We start from the raw sequence: 18,101 nt of genomic DNA on the forward strand, positions 1-18,101 counted from the left end.
TATTTACCAATTCAAAATATACTCTCCAAAAAAGCACTAGGTTAATGCAGTGGAGAAGAATTGTTGAATAAAGTCAATATTTTTGCTTTTTGGTGCACAAAAAGTATTCTTGTAGCTTCAAAAAACTGCGCTTGAACCACTGATGTCACATTTTGTCAATGTTTAATTTGTGTTCTGAAGATGAACGAAGGTCTTCTGGTTTTGGAATGGCATGAGGGTGAATAATTATTGACAGAATTCTCATTTTTAGGGTGAATTAACCCTTTAAGAAATGTTCCTTTTTTAGTAAATACTGTACATGCAAACTATATAAATTTATAGTATATATTTTCTGTAGATTGTGGGGATACAAGTTCAATGCAGAAGTAGATTCTAGGCAATATATATATAGCTCTTCACAGGTGCTGTGCTTTCAGGTGTTGAAGCAGAAGCAGCGAGACACTGCACAGCTGGCCTCCCTGTCTGCGCAGAGCGAGCGGCGCGTGCAGGAACTCGAGAGGAACGTGCAGAACATGAAGCAGCAGCAGGACCTTCTGCAACGCCGCTTGCGAGAGGAGAGCCAGCAGAAGAGACGGCTAGAGAGCGAGATGCAGAAAGGAAAGCACAGAGTCAAGGTGAGCCGAGTGTTGCATTCAGGCTTTTATCAGCGCAGGTGGGAAACAGAGTCTTAGAGAAATCAAGAGAATAAGTGGAATTAAAAGTGAAGTGTGTAATTTATGCTTCGCGATTGCTTCCAGACAGAACCTGTGGTTGTTCTGCTTGATATAATATGTGACCCTGGACCACAAAACCAGTTTTTTAAATTGAGATTTATACATCATCTGAAATAAATTAGCTTTCCATTGATGTATGGTTTGTTACAATACGATATTTAGCCAAGATACAACTATTTGAAAACCTTAAATAATGTATCAAATTACATTATTGAGAAAATCACCTTTAAAGTTGTCCAAATTAAGTTTTCAGCCATGCATATTACTAATTAAAAATTAAGTTTTAATATATTTATGCTAGGAGATTTATAAAATATCTTTGTGGAACGTAATCTTTACTTAATATCCTAATGCTTTTTGTCCTAAAAGAAAAATCAACAATTTTGAACCATGCAATGTATTTTTGACTATTGCTCCAAATATACCCGTGCTTCTTAAGATTGGTTATGTGGTCCAGTGTCACATATATACTGTATTCACTATTGTTCAAATGTTTAGGGTCAGAAAGAAAGTATACTTTTTTTCCAGCAAGGATGCATTAAATTGGTCAAAAGTGACAGTACATACATTTATACTGTTACAAAAGATTTCTATTTCAAATAAATGCTGTTCTTTTGACCTTCAATTTTTTCAAAAATCAGGAAAGTATCAAAAATTGAACACTGATAATAAGAAATGTTTTTTGAGCAGCAAATCAGATCATGTGACACAGAAGACTTTGCCATAACAAGAATAAATTACATATTAAAATATATTATATGTGACCCTGGACCACAACACAACACACGTATATTTGTAGCAATAGCCAACAATACATTGGATTGGTCAAAAATTATCGATTTTTCTTTTATGCCAAAAATCATTAGGATATTAACTAAATATCATGTTCCATGAAGATATTTTGTACGTTTCCTACCTTAAATATATCAAAATTTAATTATTGATTAGTAATATGCATTGACAAGAACTTCATTTGGACAACTTTAAAGGCTATTTTCTCAATATTTTGCTTTTTTTGCACCCTCAGATTCCAGATTTTCAAATAGTTGTATCTTGGCCAAATATTGTCCTATCCTAACAAACCATACATCAGTGGAAAATATTTTTTTATTATTTATTCAGCTTTCAGATTATGTATAAATCTCAATTTCAAAACATTGACCCTTCTTGGTTTTGTGGTCCAGGGTCAAAAATAATGATAGCTGTTCTTGATGTACTATATATTATGTACCCTAATGTTTAAGTGTTTAGAGTCAGAAAGAAATTAATACTTTTTCCAGCAAGGATGCATTGAATTGACAAAAAAGTGACGGTAAATACGTTTAAACTGTTAAAAAAAATTCTATAACAAAAAAAAGCTGTTCTATTTACTTTTATCAAAGTGTCAGGAAAAAATGGAAAAGTCTACATTTGATAATAATAAGAAATGTTTTTGAGCAGCAAATCAGATCATGTGATAATGAATACTGAAATAATTGGAAAAAAATAAATTACTTTTTAAAAAATATTAGGAAATTGTTATTTAAAATAGTTTTTTTCTGTATTTTTGAGCAAATAAATGTAGCCTTGCGTAAGAGACGTATTTCAGAAACATTGCACTTTTGAACAGTAGGGTATAATAAAGTATTGCTTGCAAATTTTCTTCATAAAATATAAAAAATACGCTATTTTTCTGTCTTATTTGCTACAGTTCACATCTCTCTTTGTGTGGTGCTGCTACTGTTGCAGAAATGACACATTTAATGTTTTTTTTTTCTTTTGGAGTGTTCATCACAGTTTTTTTTTTTCTTTCAGGAAACTGTGTTCTGTTCTGTAAGGGCCAGCATTAGTCATCTGCGTTTCTGTATTCTGAACAATAATCATCTACAGAGAAACCTCAGCCTCTCAGTTATTCTTGTCGTTCAATAGAGAATCATTTACCAAACAGCGTCTTTCTCTTTCTCAAAGGAGCTGGAGATAAAGAACGAACAGCAGCAGAAAATTCTGAGGATTAAGACGGAGGAAATCGCTGCCTTCCAGCGCCAGAGGAGAAGTGGAAGTAACGGCTCGGTCGTATCGCTAGAGGAACAGCAGGTGGGTTGAGGCAGAAAAACGAAATCGTGCTCCTTTTCATCAAACCCTTCCCACAGCTATTACCCAGCAATAAAATATTATTTTTAGATCTGTTTACTCAGTCATGGTGTTTAATAGTTTGACTGACGTTTGAAAGAATTTTATTATCGTTTTCTCGTGGTTGAGGGTATGTTTCAACATGTTCAGATTTCAGTTTGCTGCCCAAATTCCCTCTCAGCCAGGTATTGGTATGCATTTATGTTATTTATCTTGGAGCAATGCATTTGCTCTTTCCAAGGTCATGGTTGTGGGTTTGATTCCCAGGGAATTAACATATAGTTTAAATGTAAACCTTGAATTCAGTTCCACTTTGGCATCTGATGAATAAATTCAAACCTTGACTTCATTTAGGAGGCATATATTTAATATGTAAATATCTGTGGTTGAGCAGAAGATAGAGGAGCAGAAACGCTGGCTTGATGAGGAAATGGAGAAGGTTCTGGAACAACGACGGGATCTTGAAGGCCTGGAAGGAGAGCTGACCAAGAGAGAAGAAATCTTAGCCAAAAAAGAGGCCTTGCTCTTGGAACGCAGCGGCCTGGAAACCAAAAAGCTTCGCTCTAGTCAGGTCTGTAAAAATGTTGTGGCTTTTTTTTTTTTTTTCTCTTTTATCCACCCCATTATGAGTCTTTTTACGAGTTGTGGTATGCTCTGTTTTCTCTCCAGGCTCTTAGTAAAGACCTGTTGACCTTGTCGAGCCGAATCGAGTCTCTGGAACGGGAGCTGACTGAGAGGAACGGTCTGCTGCGTAGTAGCAGTGCTCAGGACTCCCAGCAGATCAGACAGGAGATCTCCAACCTCCGGCAGGAGAAGGAGCTGCTCCTCAAACAGAGAGTGGAGCTGGACGACAAACTGAGACAGGGCAACCTGCTCTCTCCTGAGGTGGAAATCACTTATTTTTTCACAAGTCTTAACTTTCATATTTGCACCATGTCTAGCCCGGACACGCAACAACAGCTTGAGGCTGTGACAAAGCTCACCATTGCAAATCCTTTTGTCCTTTCTGTCAGAAGCTGCGCAGGCGCTTGGAGTACATTACAAATAAAGCTGGGCATCAGTTTACTATCAGGGATTTTTCGCAACACTGTGCGACATCCATCCGTTTAAATGTTTTAGAGTTTGGCATTTTGGAATCATTTTGGAATTTCTTTTAAATATATACATTTAAATTTAAATTGGAAGCTTTTACACTGCCGTTCAGAAGTCTGGGATCAGTAAGTTGTTTGATGTTTTTTTAAAGTCTCTTATGCTCACCAAGGCTGCACTTATTTGATAAAAAATATGGAAAAAACAGAAATATTGTGAAATATTATTAAAAACTGGAATAATGCTTTTCTATATTTATATACTTTAAAATTTAATTTATTCTTGTGATGCAAAGCTGAATTTTCATTCCAGTCTTTAGTGTCACACGATTCTTCAGAAATCATTCTAATATGCTGATTTATCAATATTGGAAACTGTGGGCTTAATATTTTTTGGAAACTGTGATACTTTTATCAGGATTCTTTGATGAATAAAAAGTAAAAATTATTTTACTTTTATTTAAAATAGAAATCTAACAACTTACAACAAAAACTTTACAGCCACTTATCATAAATTGAACACATCCTTGCTAAATAAAAGTATTAATTTCTTTCTGAAAATTTAAAAAAAAAAAACGTGTACCGACACTAAACTTTCGAATGGTATTGTATAATGTTACATAAGATTTCAAATAAATGCTGTTCTTTTGAACTTTCTATTCAACAAGGAATCCTGAAAAAAATCGCTGAAAAAGAATCACAGGTTCCAAAAAAAATTAGAAAGCACAACTGTTTCCAAAATTATTTTTTCAGGTTACATCACAGGAATAATTTATATTTTAGAGTATATTCAAATAGAAAACCTTTATTTTAAATTGCAAAACTATTAATGTTTTTTTTCCTGTATTTTTGGTCAAATAAATGCACCTCTGATAAGCATGAGAATCTTATTTAAAAAACAGAAATCTTACTGATCCTGAACTTTTGAACGGCAGTGTATATGAAATGACACAATTCACAGATGTATAACTGCACAAAACATCAAATTTACAAGTTTATTATTGAATCTGATTTTTCAAATCTTCATCCATGTGTGAAACATCTTGAAGCATATGAAAACTTTCGTTGAAATATATGAAGAAACATAAAGAATTAGTTTTTATGTTTGATGTTTCTCAATTTTTAAACTCTGCTCTTCATGTTTGATGTTTAATATGCTTTAGTTGGCTTTTGATGTGGACCTTGTTTGCATGCTTCAGAATTTTAAAACTATTCGTTATAGAGTTTAGGTTGGAATTTTATATGACTTTGCCTAGATTTTTGCCCAGATTTGCATTCTGGAGGGGTTGACTCTAGTTGCTGAAAGTCAGAGCCGATCTATAAACTTTAGACAGATTTCACAGAAAATCATGTACAGTTGCTTTAAATGCAGTTAAAGTTTAAAGGATTAGTTCACTTTCAGAACAAAAGTTTACAGATAATGTACTCACCCACTTGTCATCCAAGATGTCCATGTCTTTCTTTCTTCAGTCGTAAAGAAATAGTTTTTTGAGGACAACTTTTCAGGATTTCTCTCCATATAGTGGTTATGTATGGTGCCCCTGAGTTTGGACTTCCAAAATGCAGTTTAAACGCAGCTTCAAAGAGCTCTAAACGATATCAGCTGAGGAAGACGGGTCTTATCTAAAGAAACAACCGCTTATTTTTAAAACAAATTGACAATTTATATACTTTGGAACCTCAAATGCTCCTGTTGTCTAGTCTCTGCGATGTGCATGCGTAGTCTGTGTGATCCGGGTTAATACAGTTAGGGTATGTCGAAAAATTCCCATCTCGTTTTCGTCTTCAACTTTAAAATCGCCCTACATTGCTGCAGACTTACCAACCCAGTGTTTACAAGGTTAACATACAAAGAAGATCAAATGCCCTACAAAAAAAGGTAAAACAGCATTGTAGGATGATTTTGAAGTTGAAGACGAAAACGAGATGAGAGTTTTTCGACATACCCTAACTGCATTGACCCCAATTACACAGACTAAGGACAAGACGAGGTTAAAAAGTATATAAATTGTATATAGATTGTTTCCCAAGTAAGACCCTTCTTCCTCGGCTGGAATCATTTAGAGCCATTTGAAGCTGCGTTTAAACTGCATTTTGGAAGATCAAACTTGGGGGCTCCATACATATCCACTATTATGGAGAGAAATCCTGAAATGATTTCCTCAAAAAATAATTTCTTTACGACTGAAAAAAGACATCTTGGATGACAAGAGGGTGAGTACATTATCTGTATATTTTTGTTTTGGAAGTGAACTAATCCTTTAAGAATTCTAACATTTTATATTTTACAATTAAAATATAACTAAATTTAGCCTTAGAATTTAAGAATGCTTTTAAGAGTAAGAGTGCATATGTATTTATGAATACTTTTGGTTTAAAAACATCCAAATCGACCATTTGTTTGCATTATGTTTAAATTGCATTTATTAAAGCTGCACGGTCCTCTATTAAACATTAGGAAGAAAGAACACTGTTCCAGTTGGACGAGGCCATTGAGGCTCTGGATGCTGCTATCGAGTACAAAAACGAGGCGATCACCCAGAGACAGAGGCAGCTGCGGGCGTCAGGCAGCATGCTCACCCAATGGGAGATGAACCTGATGGCCAAACTCACCTACCTGTCTGCCTCGGAAACTAGAGCTCTGCTTTGTAAATACTTTGATAAGGTCAGACAGCATCTGAGTTTCCTCAAATGATCTTGTTTGTGAATTTATAGGGTGACACTTTAGTGTACTTGTTTGTGGTGGTGATTTTTATTCAGAGAGGTGCGATCCATTATCATTTCAGTTGGCAGATTATCGCACTGCAGAAGCGAATCCCTGTTAAACAATATCAACACTTGCACGTCTGTGTTTATCACAGCCACACGTTGTGGTCACATTTACTCTGTTTTGGCAAATGTAGGCAGGATTTTGAATAATACATGTTTTCTCACATTATTTTCATATTCATGCTGCCTTTTAATACAAGTACTTTTAGCTGTTTAACACATTAGGGAAAGGCGAAGACTTGTGTAATTGTGTGATTTTGTAACAGCATGTTTTGTGAGGAGCACTTTACAAGTAAATTGAAATATTTGTTTATTCACTTGACCTTCCGCTTCAATTAAGAATGTGACTGTTTTAACGCTTCTGTGTGTTTTGTAAAGGTCGTGTCTCTTCGTGAGGAGGAGCGCAGGCTGCAGATGGCTCTAGCTGAGCTGGAGCTGAGAGTCGAGGAGCAGCAGAACTTGGTTGGGTGGTTGGAAGCAGCTCTGGAAAGACAGCAGCTTGAAGCAGACCGGAGACTCACCCAGCAGCAGAAGGAACATGAGAGAAACATACAGCTACTGCTGCAGCAGTGCCGAGGTTGGAGTCCTCACTACTGCAGTTTTCAGGGATAGTTCACCCAAAAATTAAAATTTTGTCATTATTAATTGGATGCCCAAGTTCATATGATTCTTAAGGGTCTTAATGAAAAGTCTCTAATATACTTTGGTTAAAGATTCTCAATAGTAGTGTAAAAAAACACCCTTTTACCTTGTCGAAATCAGCTCTGCAAAATATCAGCTCATTTTATCGCATGGGCCCTTTAAATGCAAATGAGTTCTGCTCGCCCCGCCCCTCTCTGCTTAGGGATTACGAGCTGTAATGTTTACTTTAGCCGCGTTTATCGGCGAAACTTGCCAACAAGCACATTATTAAGAAAGATTTGCAAAGGTGCATAAAAACCCTTATACTCACTTCTGCTGTGGGTGAAGCTGCATCACAAATGATTCACACGAACATAGATGCATATGTAGATCGGGATCGGCGCTTTCCTTTTAAAAACGAAAGTAACGTTGTCCTCTGCCTCTTAAGTGGCTCAGATGTCGGGAGTAAATGACTACTGCTATGTTCCTTATTACATTCAACAACAGAACACCTCAATCGCTCAAATAGAGTCTTCCTCTGCACCTGAGTCACACAATGGCGATCGTATTCGGACTGTTTCAGCTCGGTGAGGGCGGGTCTAAGGTATGCCGCTCATGTCAATCAACCGTGTTTCGTCACAACGACAAGAAGCTGAGAATGAGCTGATTTTAAAAAGGGGATATTACTTTTAAAAATTAAAAAAATACCACTGGGTGGATTTTTATCATTGTAGGGTGGTTGTGTACACAAACTGCCAACACACATTAATGTTCAAACAACATGTAAAAGTTAGTTTTGCATCCGACGACCCCTTTAATTACTCACCCTTATGTTCCAAACCTGTAAGACCTTGGTTTATCTTCAGAACACAAATTAATATATTTTATATATTTTTGATGAAATCTGAGAGCTTTCTGACCCTGCATAGACCATGTTCAAGGCCCAGAAAGGTAGTAAGGACACCGTTAAAATAGTCCATTGTGACATCAGTGGTTCATCCGTAATTTTATGAAGCTACTACAATATTTTTTGTGCACAAAGAAAACAAAACAAAAATTACTTTATTTAACTTTATTATTTTCTTCCATGTTAACCTGTTTTAATTTGTGAAAGCGCATCCAAGAATTCTTAAATTAAATTCTGTTAAATTAATTTTGTTGAAGTGTATAAATAAATAAATGTGATTGAAGACTGACACAGAAAAGAAGAAATTGTTGAATGATGTTTTTATTTTTCCTTTCTTTGTAAGACATAAATACCAGTCACCAGTTTTTGAACAGTAAGATTTTACGTTTTGTTTTAAAGCATTATCTTTTGCTTACCAAGCCTGCATTTATTTGATCCAAAATACAACAAAAGCAGTAATATTGTGAAATATTTATACTTTTTAAAATTACTAATTTCTATTTAAATATATTTCTATTTAATATATTTTTAAAATGTAAAAAATTGTATTCCTGTGATCAAAGCTATATTTTCAGCGTCATTACTCCAGTCTTCAGTGTCACATGATCCTGCTGATTTGCTGTTTAAGAAACATTTTTTATTATTAATTTTATTTATTTTCATTTTATTATTATTAATATTAACAACAACTTTTCATTTACATTTTTACATTCAATTTTTTTCATGATTCTTTGATGAATAGAAAGATTCAAAGATCAGCATTTATAAAAAAAATAAATAAAATAAAAAGATTTTGTAACAAATTATACCTTTAAAAAGTTGTTTTTCCTTTTTTGGGAAAGAAATTATAGCAATTAATACTTTTATTTAGCAAGGATGCTTTAAATTGATCAAAATTGATGATAAAGACATTTATAATGTCACAAAGGATTTCAGATAAATGATGTTCTTCTGAGTTTTCTATTCTTAAAATAAACCTGAAAAATTCTACTCAACTGTTTTCAACATCATAATAATAATAATAAATGTTTTTTTAACAGCATTTCTGAAGGATCTTATGACACAGAAGCCTGGATTATTGATGCTAATAATTCAGCTTTGAAATCACAGGAATAAATTACATTTTAAAATATATTCAAGTAGAAAACAGTTATTTTAAATAGTAAAAATATTTCAATATTTTACAATTTTTTGCTGTATTTTGGATCAAATAAATGCAGGCTTGGTAAGCAGAAGAGACTTGTTTAAAAAAAAATCTTTTGACTGGTAGTGTGAGATTAAAAATGCTTGGTTCATGTGGATTGGTTTTACAGCACCTTTGTAACCTTTTTGTATCTTTTAAGTTTTGTTTACTTGGACTTTCAATGAACAGACAGAAACATCTGTGGTTATGTATAAAAATATATTAATTTGTGTTTTGAATGTTAACCAAAGTCTGAGGCTTAGTAAATAATGATACAATTTAGATTTTTAGATGAAGTATCCCTTTAAACACATTATATTTATATTTCATTTATCATTATTTATTCTTGGTTATAGAACATACCCAGTGTTATGTAATTGCACTGCTAAGAATTCACAAATCATTATAAGCATGTAAGGTGAGAGTATTGGCAATTTGTTGTGTTTCCAGAGCAAATGGATGAGGGTTTGGCTGGTAGACAGCGGCAGTACGAGGGATTGATTCACAACCTCAGCAAAGAGCTGAACTTCTGCAAATTAGCCAATCAGGAGCTGAACATCAAACTAAGGGAAATGTGTGGCCCTGTAAATCATGCTGGAGAACAAAGCAAAGGTGAGAACGGCTGGTATACAGTAACAGTTTTATCCAATGTCTTCCAGTTCGTTTTTATTTTTCATGTTTTTGAGTCACATGTTGTTGTTTTTTTGTTATATTTTCATTATTATTTCAATGGAAAAGCAGCTTCTAAATTAAATTCTGAGAGTTTTCGGATTTTTGTAAATAATAAAAAACTTAAAATGCTTTTTTCATTACTACTTGTACTTCTAGTTTTTATCTTTTGTTGTTCAGACCTATAATTTTCTTTTGGGAGAAAATATCAGCCAGCATATCAAAGCTCAAAAAAGCATAATTAAAGACTTCTGAAGTCAGTATGTGAGGAACACACTGATATCTTGTTTTAGTCACAAAATGGTGCCTTGGATGGTTTAACAGATGATGGTGATTTGATGAAAAATACTGTTGGTTGTTGTGATCACTTGCAGTGCATTTGAAAACATGAAGGTGAACCTGTTTGTTTCGTGGAGTAAACAGGACAGGAATGTCATTTTTGTCTGAATTTTTGCTTTTGCTTCATTGTTCAATATTTTTCCACACCTTTTCTCAGGTCCAAATTGTGACAGTCGGCTTTCAGGTGGGGTCCAGGGCAGACTTATTGAAGATCCAAAGTGTATTCTTGAAGCAGAGAGAGTTCAGAAGTCAAGAGAAGAGATGCGAGAGCTGGTGCATGCCCCTCTTCCACCAACGTGGAGGCGCTCTTCACTCCCCACGGAGGACCAGTACAGCATGGAGGAGCTCAGGCAGAGAGCAGCTTGTGAACTGCCAAATAACAGAATAATTCAGCCCGGTATGAATTCCACACACTGGAGCGGGACAGCCTCTCTGCCCCTCACAAGACAGCGGAGAGAATTAAGGAGACTGAGCCTCAACACAGGACCACTTCATTCCAATTCAGCAATAATTGATGTTCGGAGAAATCCGGTGTAGTTTGTGCAGCTAGTATCTTCGGTATTGTACCAGTAACCCACAGTTTACAAAATATTATATATCGATTTTATTGCTAAGGAATACTGATTATTAATTGTTTATTTGCATTTTGTTGTTATCAGTCATTCTTGAAATGTACTTTTGATTCATTCGGTCACATTTCAAGCACTTTTTTATTCATCTGTTGCAGGTGTCTGACACTCTTGGCCACTTTTTTAGTGAATGTAAAAGGGCTTTTCTTTCATAAATAATGGAATTTAAAAAATGCCTTGACAGAAAATAAAAAAACAAAAACCCTTAACCAGATCATATTTTTTTCAATAACAAAAAATAAATAACACAACTAAGAAGCAAGATTAATATATATACAGTTGAAGTCAAAAGTTTACATACACCTTGCTGAATTTGCTAAATGCTATTTATTTTAGCAAAATTCGAGGGATCATACAAAATGCGTGTTATGTTTTATTTAGTACTGACCTGAAAAAGATATTTCACATAAGATCTAGTCTACAAGAGAAAATAATAGTTGAATTCGTGAAAAATGATCCCGTTTAAAAGTACATACACATGATTTAATACTGTGTTGTTACCTGAATGATCCACAGCTGTGTTTTTTTGTTTAGTAATAGTTGTTCATGAGTCCCTTGTTTGTCCTGAACAGTTAAACTGCCTGCTGTTCTTCAGAAAAATCCTTCAGGTCCCACATATTCTTTGGTTTTTCAGCACTTTTGTCTATTTTAACCCTTGAGATCCATCTTTTCATTCTAAGGAGAACCAAGGGACTCGTATGCAACTTTTACAGAAGGTTCAAACACTCACTGATGCTTCAGAAGGAAACAATGCATTAAGAGCTCATTTTAATTTAATTAATTTGAAGATCAGTGTAAATTTACCTGTTGCTTCTAAAGGGCAGTGCTACATTTATTTATTTATTTTTTAATGTTTAGGCAAAATAAAATGTACACATCTTAATGCGTCGTTTTTCCTTTCTAAGCATCAATGAAAAAAGGTAACCGAGCCAGCCAGGAGTCGAACCTAGAATCTTCTGATCCGTAGTCAGACGCGTTATCCATTGCGCCACTGGCCCGTATGTTGGTGCTGTTTTGGCAGAAGTATATATACTGTATACGTATCTGTTTTGAAACACTTTCATTGTATGAAAGAAGGCAGTAAAACGTAATGCCTTCAGCAGAGATAAAAAAAAAAAAAGATATAATTAAAAAATAAATAACTGTTAACTATCATTTTTAGCTTTGTGCTACGCAGCGGCTAATGCACAATAGCTGCGAGCATATTTGCTAATTGTTACTTACGTTAACAATACTGCGCCTGATCTGAACCATTAACATGCAAAAATGTTCGTAGTGGTGTGATTGTCAAGGTAAACCTGAACATTTTGACTTAAAACTACGTTTTTGACGTTTAAAAGCGTCTTGTTTCGAAAGTAATCTTTTGTCTGTTTGCGCCCTCTTCTGGGTCTTCTGTGGAAACAAAGCTTGATGCTAAGAATAGAAATCGCGCCCTCTGTCGGTGTACAAACCTATTCAACTAATGTTCTGTTGTTCGCAGTGTGACACGTGACTTCCGATGTTGTTTCGCAGGCCTCGTGGCCTAATGGATAAGGCGTCTGACTTCGGATCAGAAGATTGCAGGTTCGAGTCCTGCCGGGGTCGAAGTTTTTAAAACTTTGAGGATAGACCTATCACAGTGTTTTTATTTACCTGATGTTTTAAAAAGAAACACTAGACACTAGATTTTAGATGATATGTGGGTTTTGTTAGCAATAGGAGTTTCTTCACCAACTTATTTTTGCATAGTAGGCTAGGCCAATTATATTACCAAAGGTTTTGAACAGTAAGATTTTGTAAGTTTTTTTTTTTTTAAGAAATCTCCTCTTCTTAGCAAGCCTGCACGTATTTGATCCAAAATACAGCAAAAGCAGTAATATATTTAGAAATATTTTTACTATTTTAAATAACATCTTTCTATTTGAATATATTTGAAAATGTAATTTATTCCTGTGATCAAACTAAATTTTCAGCATCATTACTTCAGTCTTCAGTGTCACATGATCCTTCAGAAATCATTGTAATATGCTGATTTTGATGAATAGAAAGATCCAAAGATCAGCATTTAACTGAAATAAAAAAACTTTTGTAACATTATATAATTAAAATATAGTAGTATAGTATTAAAAAATATATATATATAGAAATAATTTTTGTTCATGTTTAATGCTTTAAATTGATCAAAAGTGATGATAAAGACATTTATCATGTTACAAAACCTATTTCAGATAAATGCTGTTCTGTTCATCAAAGAAACCTAATAAAGTCGACTCAGCTGTTTTCAACATAATAAATCAGAATATTGGAGTAATGATTGTAATGATGCTAAAATTTAATTTAAAATAGAAAACAGTTTTTTTAAATATTACAAATATTTAACAATATTACTGTTTTTGCTGTACTTTGCATCAAATAAATACAGGCTTGGTGAGCAGAAGAGGCCTAAAAAACATTAAAAACATCTTACTGTTCAAAAACCTTTGACTGGTGGTGTACATGTTTTTAGATAGAGCTTTTAAATATCAACAAAAGCAGTGAAAATCATTGCAAAAGATTTTACTTAATATTTATTTACAGGTTTATTGCAGCTACATAGATGATGCATAGCCTAAATAGCCACCAGGTGGCGGTATGACACCACACTTTAGGATTTTGTGCTCTAGACCGCTGTAGAATGTGATATCTTTGTGAATTTCACCCACTTTCATGTTTTTCTGTGAGAAAGTTGATTTTAAAATAGTGTTCGAAAACGGAAGAAAATTATTTCGATTTAAAAGCCTATGGATATGTTTGGTGCTATTTGTTAAAGGCTTTCATATATTCTATATTCTGATCTGTTGTGGAATCAAAACAGTTTTACCAGAACGAGCCATTACAGACAACAAGTTTTTGATAAATTGAACAATACATTATGAGGCTATTTAGGTTTATATATTTGTTAGGCTATTATTGATAACTAATCCACCTTTCATTTATTCAGCATGCTTTGGTGGATGACCAACGATTATCTTAAGTGTGTCCGCAAAAGTTGGATTTTCGTATTTTTGTCATAAATTAGCGCATTTAATCTGTAAGGACAGAAGGGGAATAATATAGCACACGAGGCGAGGAAAATAGGCATAAATTAATGACAATGAAACACAGTTTGCAAATGTGTGAAATCGACCTTTAATGGCAAAAAACAAAGAGAAAATGTAGATTGTATTTGTCTGCTTAGGCTTTTTGTTTACATTCTTCTTGTACATTTATGATAGAAACTGTAGAAAATTAAACAGGCTGGCTATTTTTTTTACAAACAAATAGTCTAAATGATTGCAAATTAGTGATTACTGCGTCGTTAAATAAGCGTAATTTGGCATTAAAATGTAACCAAAAATAGTAGGCTAACAATAAACCCAGCACAAACATAACTAATCATAGATATGGTTGTAGAATACGCCATAAAATGTAAGATTATATTGTATTAAATAAAATGCATCGTTTGATATCTTTTTCTTCGACCAGATGATCAAATAAAATTATGCATTTTCTGTCTTTGTTAAAGCATAATGATATGATTTCTCAGCATTTTAGTAACTGATGGTAACGTTGCAGATTCCGTAGTGACAATTCAACGCTGCAGATTAAGTATCTTCAGACTTTCATTCTGTAGTCTATCTGTAGACTTTAAAAACATGGAAAATAGGACTGTGTACATAGATCTTAAATTCCTTGAAACCATTAACTGTTTGCATTTATTTGAGAGCAAAAACCTAATTGTATGAAGTACCTGAATACGCGCTTGATAAAGAGAAAACTCACCGCCAGGAGCCGCTAAATTCAATTGTACTCTGCACACGTTACGTGTCCAAAATTAAGCGTTGGCTAATTGAGGCTACAGGATTATAGGAGGCCTTGCAATGCTTTACATTAGTGTCCACATATCATATGATAATATATGCAATTAGCTACAGCGTTAGGATAGCAATACGTTTCTACAAATCTTAAATATTAAGGACATGCATCAGTAGCACTTGTGTAGGCTAATATAACATCGAGACTGTAAAATTGAATGATCATCGGAGACTGGCTATTTTTAGCTATGCTCATTAATCCTGTTTGCAATTTGAAGATGCACAAAAATCCTGAGAAAGAAATGCGCTCTTCTGATATTACTTGAAGGTTCATTGTCTGGTTAAAGTCGCGTTATCAACACAGTAAGTGCTGCAACAGCGGTGTGTCTAAACACTCCCAGCTGCAGGGCACAAGACACTTCGGTCAACAGTCACAGGACATTCATTTAACCCAAGTGACCTTTGTGAATGAAGAGAGTGGACTCTTCACTTAAACACACTTCATTACTCGTGTAGGGGTCAAGAAACAGCAAGAATAACAGCATTTAGTCTGCATCCGCTATCGGGATGGACATTCTGTCTTCAGCCCTGTAAGATGCACACATGCATTTTTCATTTACTGATTGATTATAAGTAGAAATGAGCGCGCGTATCCGTGTTATGAAGTTATTGTAATAGACTATATGTGACTCTGGACCACTAAACCAGTCTTAAGTATCACGGGTATATTTGTAGCAGCAGCCAAAAATACACTGTATGGGTCAAAATGAAGTTTTCTTTTATGCCAAAAATCATTAGGATATTAAGTAAAGATCATGTTCCATTAAGATATTTTGTAAATGTCCTATCGTAAATATATCAAAACATATTTTTGTAATATCAGTAATAGGCCTATGCATTGATAAGAACGTAGTTTGGACAACTTTAAAAGCGATTTTCGCAGTATTTAGATTTTTTTCCACCTTGGATTCCAGGTTTTCAAATAGTTGTATCTCGGCCAAATATCTTATCAAACCATACATCAGTGGAAAGCTTAGCTTTTTCAAAAATTGACCCGTATAGCTGGTTTTGTGGTCAATTACAAAGTGAAGATAGATTTTAAATTCCCTTTTAAAAAACGACAAACTAGTAATCATAGAAGTAATAGTTAGGCTAGAGTAAGCAGTGATGTTCAGAATGTTATATTGTCTACAGACAGTAAGTAAATATTTAAAACCACATGAGGTGGAGAAAAGAAGTGCGTGCTTGAAATATCTGTGCAAAATGTAATTTTAATGCGTAAAGGGAATATAGACTTTAGTTGGCTAATCAGAGCATACAGATCAAGTGGATTTCAAGAATTAGTTTACAGCTGACCAGTTTCCAACTGAATCCTAAATGCGCCTAAAATGGTTTATTCGTGTTTTTCTGTTTCTTTTAAAGTTAAAAACTGCCATTACAAGCTATTAATTTTAAACTTAGGCAAATATTGAATCGAAATAAACTGTCTGTATGCATCAAATGTGTGCTGTCATCAAATTGTAAAATACTGTAGTTGTAACATGCAACAAATTGAAATTGTACTTGTTTGACGTATTCTGTAAGACGTTTAAATAATAAGAATGAATGCAACAGTGGTCATCAGTGTTTATCTGAGACCGAGAACAAAAAAAGAAAACGGGAAATACTTACACCTGTCCTTGTCCTTTTTCTAAAAAAAATATTTTCTCCTATTTATTAAAAAAATGCATATGGTTATCAAATATATTTTTAATTCATGATTGTACTTACACTCACTATTTTGTGTTTTCCTTTTAGACCCAGAATCAGCTTTATTAGACTACGAAGATTTATCATCAGTTCCAGAAGCTCCAGCAGGCTACTTGGAGACAAAAAGGCACCTGAAAACATAGTAACATATTGTATTCACAGAAAGACAAACGTATAGCGATTTACCATGTAAAGGTATGTGCGAACTAAAATGCTAAATACATAAAGCTTTCCTACTCTCACAAAGTTTCATATACTGAATATAACAAACCTGTTATTTTAAAAGTCAAATATTTTAGGTCAACGCTAAAACTACAGGCATAACTTAATTCATTTTAGCTTACTATAGGAACTCTGCAACCTATAGGCGACACTCTGTCGCGCGCGCACTCGGCAAAGCATGGAAAGCGCGCGCAAGAGAGAGAGAAAAGAAGGGGAGATTGTGATTGGCCGCTCGGCAGCCTGCTGCTGGAGTGACGTCACTGCAGGAGAGAACTGCCAGAGGAGGATGCATTTAGTCAGAAACTAGACTCTCTCAAGCTGGAGAGAGAGAACATCACATCCACAGAGCGCAGGAGGTAAGGCAACGAGACCATCGCATGCGTGGTGTCATGAAGTAAACCAAGCGTCTCCTCGCATCGTCCATGCATGAACACTGTAAGCATGCTTTTCAAGGGAGGAATTCCCCATCTTGGAAATTAAACTGCCCGTTCAGTTCTCTGGATGCCTGAAACGCGACATTCGATGGCTGAATACTCAAGGACTGCGAGTTCTGAATGGAAAAACGCGTCGCTGAAGAGATGCACTGAAGAGTTTGGCTTTTGGCTAGATGCTTCTGCGCTGCTCAGAGATTTCAGCGTCATGTTCTTGAACGCAAGACGCACGGGAATCTCTATTTGTCCCCGACACACGGCCACTCGTAGCTTACTTTCTGACAGAGAGGAATATGCACGTCTGTTGGTAAAAGTAAGCGTTTTAAAATATCTCAGTTATTTCTGCGCACTCTTGTGCGTTTGTATTTTTAACATTAGCACAGCTTTGAATCATTCAATTGTTTTGTTCACGGTAACTCTTAGTAACTCAGTAATCTATAAATTGCCTATAATGCGTATTTGTAAAATGCATGCATATGTGTGATCGTAACATTTCATGTGAATCGCTTATAACTGACCCCATGTGACAGACAAGGCCATGTTGAGTGGTAAGTGCATGTGGCCCTCTGTACTTTATACACTCTCAGCAGGTGCATCTGGAACATTTTCATGAAACATGTACAGTGTGTATCTCTTAAGAGTAATAAAAATAAGCGACATAGTAACTACATAACCTGAGAAGCCATTTTACAATCATTTTAGATTATATACTGTACACTACCTGTATGCTTGCGGTGATGTTGTCCTTTAATAACTTTATTTTGATTTGGTAAAGCATGTTTATTGCACTATATATTTATATTTATAAATAGCTCTATATTTATTTTGTCTATAATGCATGCTTATATAAATATATATTT

At 34.6% G+C, this 18,101-nt stretch overlaps 1 protein-coding gene and 2 non-coding genes across 3 annotated transcripts in view; 2 read left to right on the plus strand and 1 right to left on the minus strand.

The window, feature by feature from the left end:
* Positions 1–11,236, plus strand: part of kif7 (kinesin family member 7) — a 29,848-nt gene extending 18,612 nt beyond the window's left edge. Inside the window, exons 11-18 of the mRNA XM_073837367.1 lie at positions 417–614; positions 2,661–2,786; positions 3,217–3,393; positions 3,492–3,707; positions 6,369–6,575; positions 7,058–7,256; positions 9,841–10,002; positions 10,556–11,236. Of these exons, the coding sequence (XP_073693468.1) occupies positions 417–614; positions 2,661–2,786; positions 3,217–3,393; positions 3,492–3,707; positions 6,369–6,575; positions 7,058–7,256; positions 9,841–10,002; positions 10,556–10,935 (1,665 nt within the window). The 3' untranslated portion in view covers positions 10,936–11,236. The remainder of the gene's footprint in view (positions 1–416; positions 615–2,660; positions 2,787–3,216; positions 3,394–3,491; positions 3,708–6,368; positions 6,576–7,057; positions 7,257–9,840; positions 10,003–10,555) is intronic.
* A 716-nt stretch (positions 11,237–11,952) lies between these two features.
* trnar-acg (transfer RNA arginine (anticodon ACG)) lies at positions 11,953–12,025 on the minus strand. The gene has a single exon. It is a non-coding gene; the product is annotated as a tRNA-Arg (tRNA).
* A 513-nt stretch (positions 12,026–12,538) lies between these two features.
* Positions 12,539–12,611, plus strand: trnar-ucg (transfer RNA arginine (anticodon UCG)). Its single transcript has one exon. It is a non-coding gene; the product is annotated as a tRNA-Arg (tRNA).
* The last annotated feature ends 5,490 nt before the right edge of the window (positions 12,612–18,101 follow it).

Source organism: Garra rufa, chromosome 3 (genome assembly GCF_049309525.1).
Source record: "Garra rufa chromosome 3, GarRuf1.0, whole genome shotgun sequence".
In the NCBI taxonomy this organism is placed as follows: Eukaryota; Metazoa; Chordata; class Actinopteri; order Cypriniformes; family Cyprinidae; genus Garra; species Garra rufa.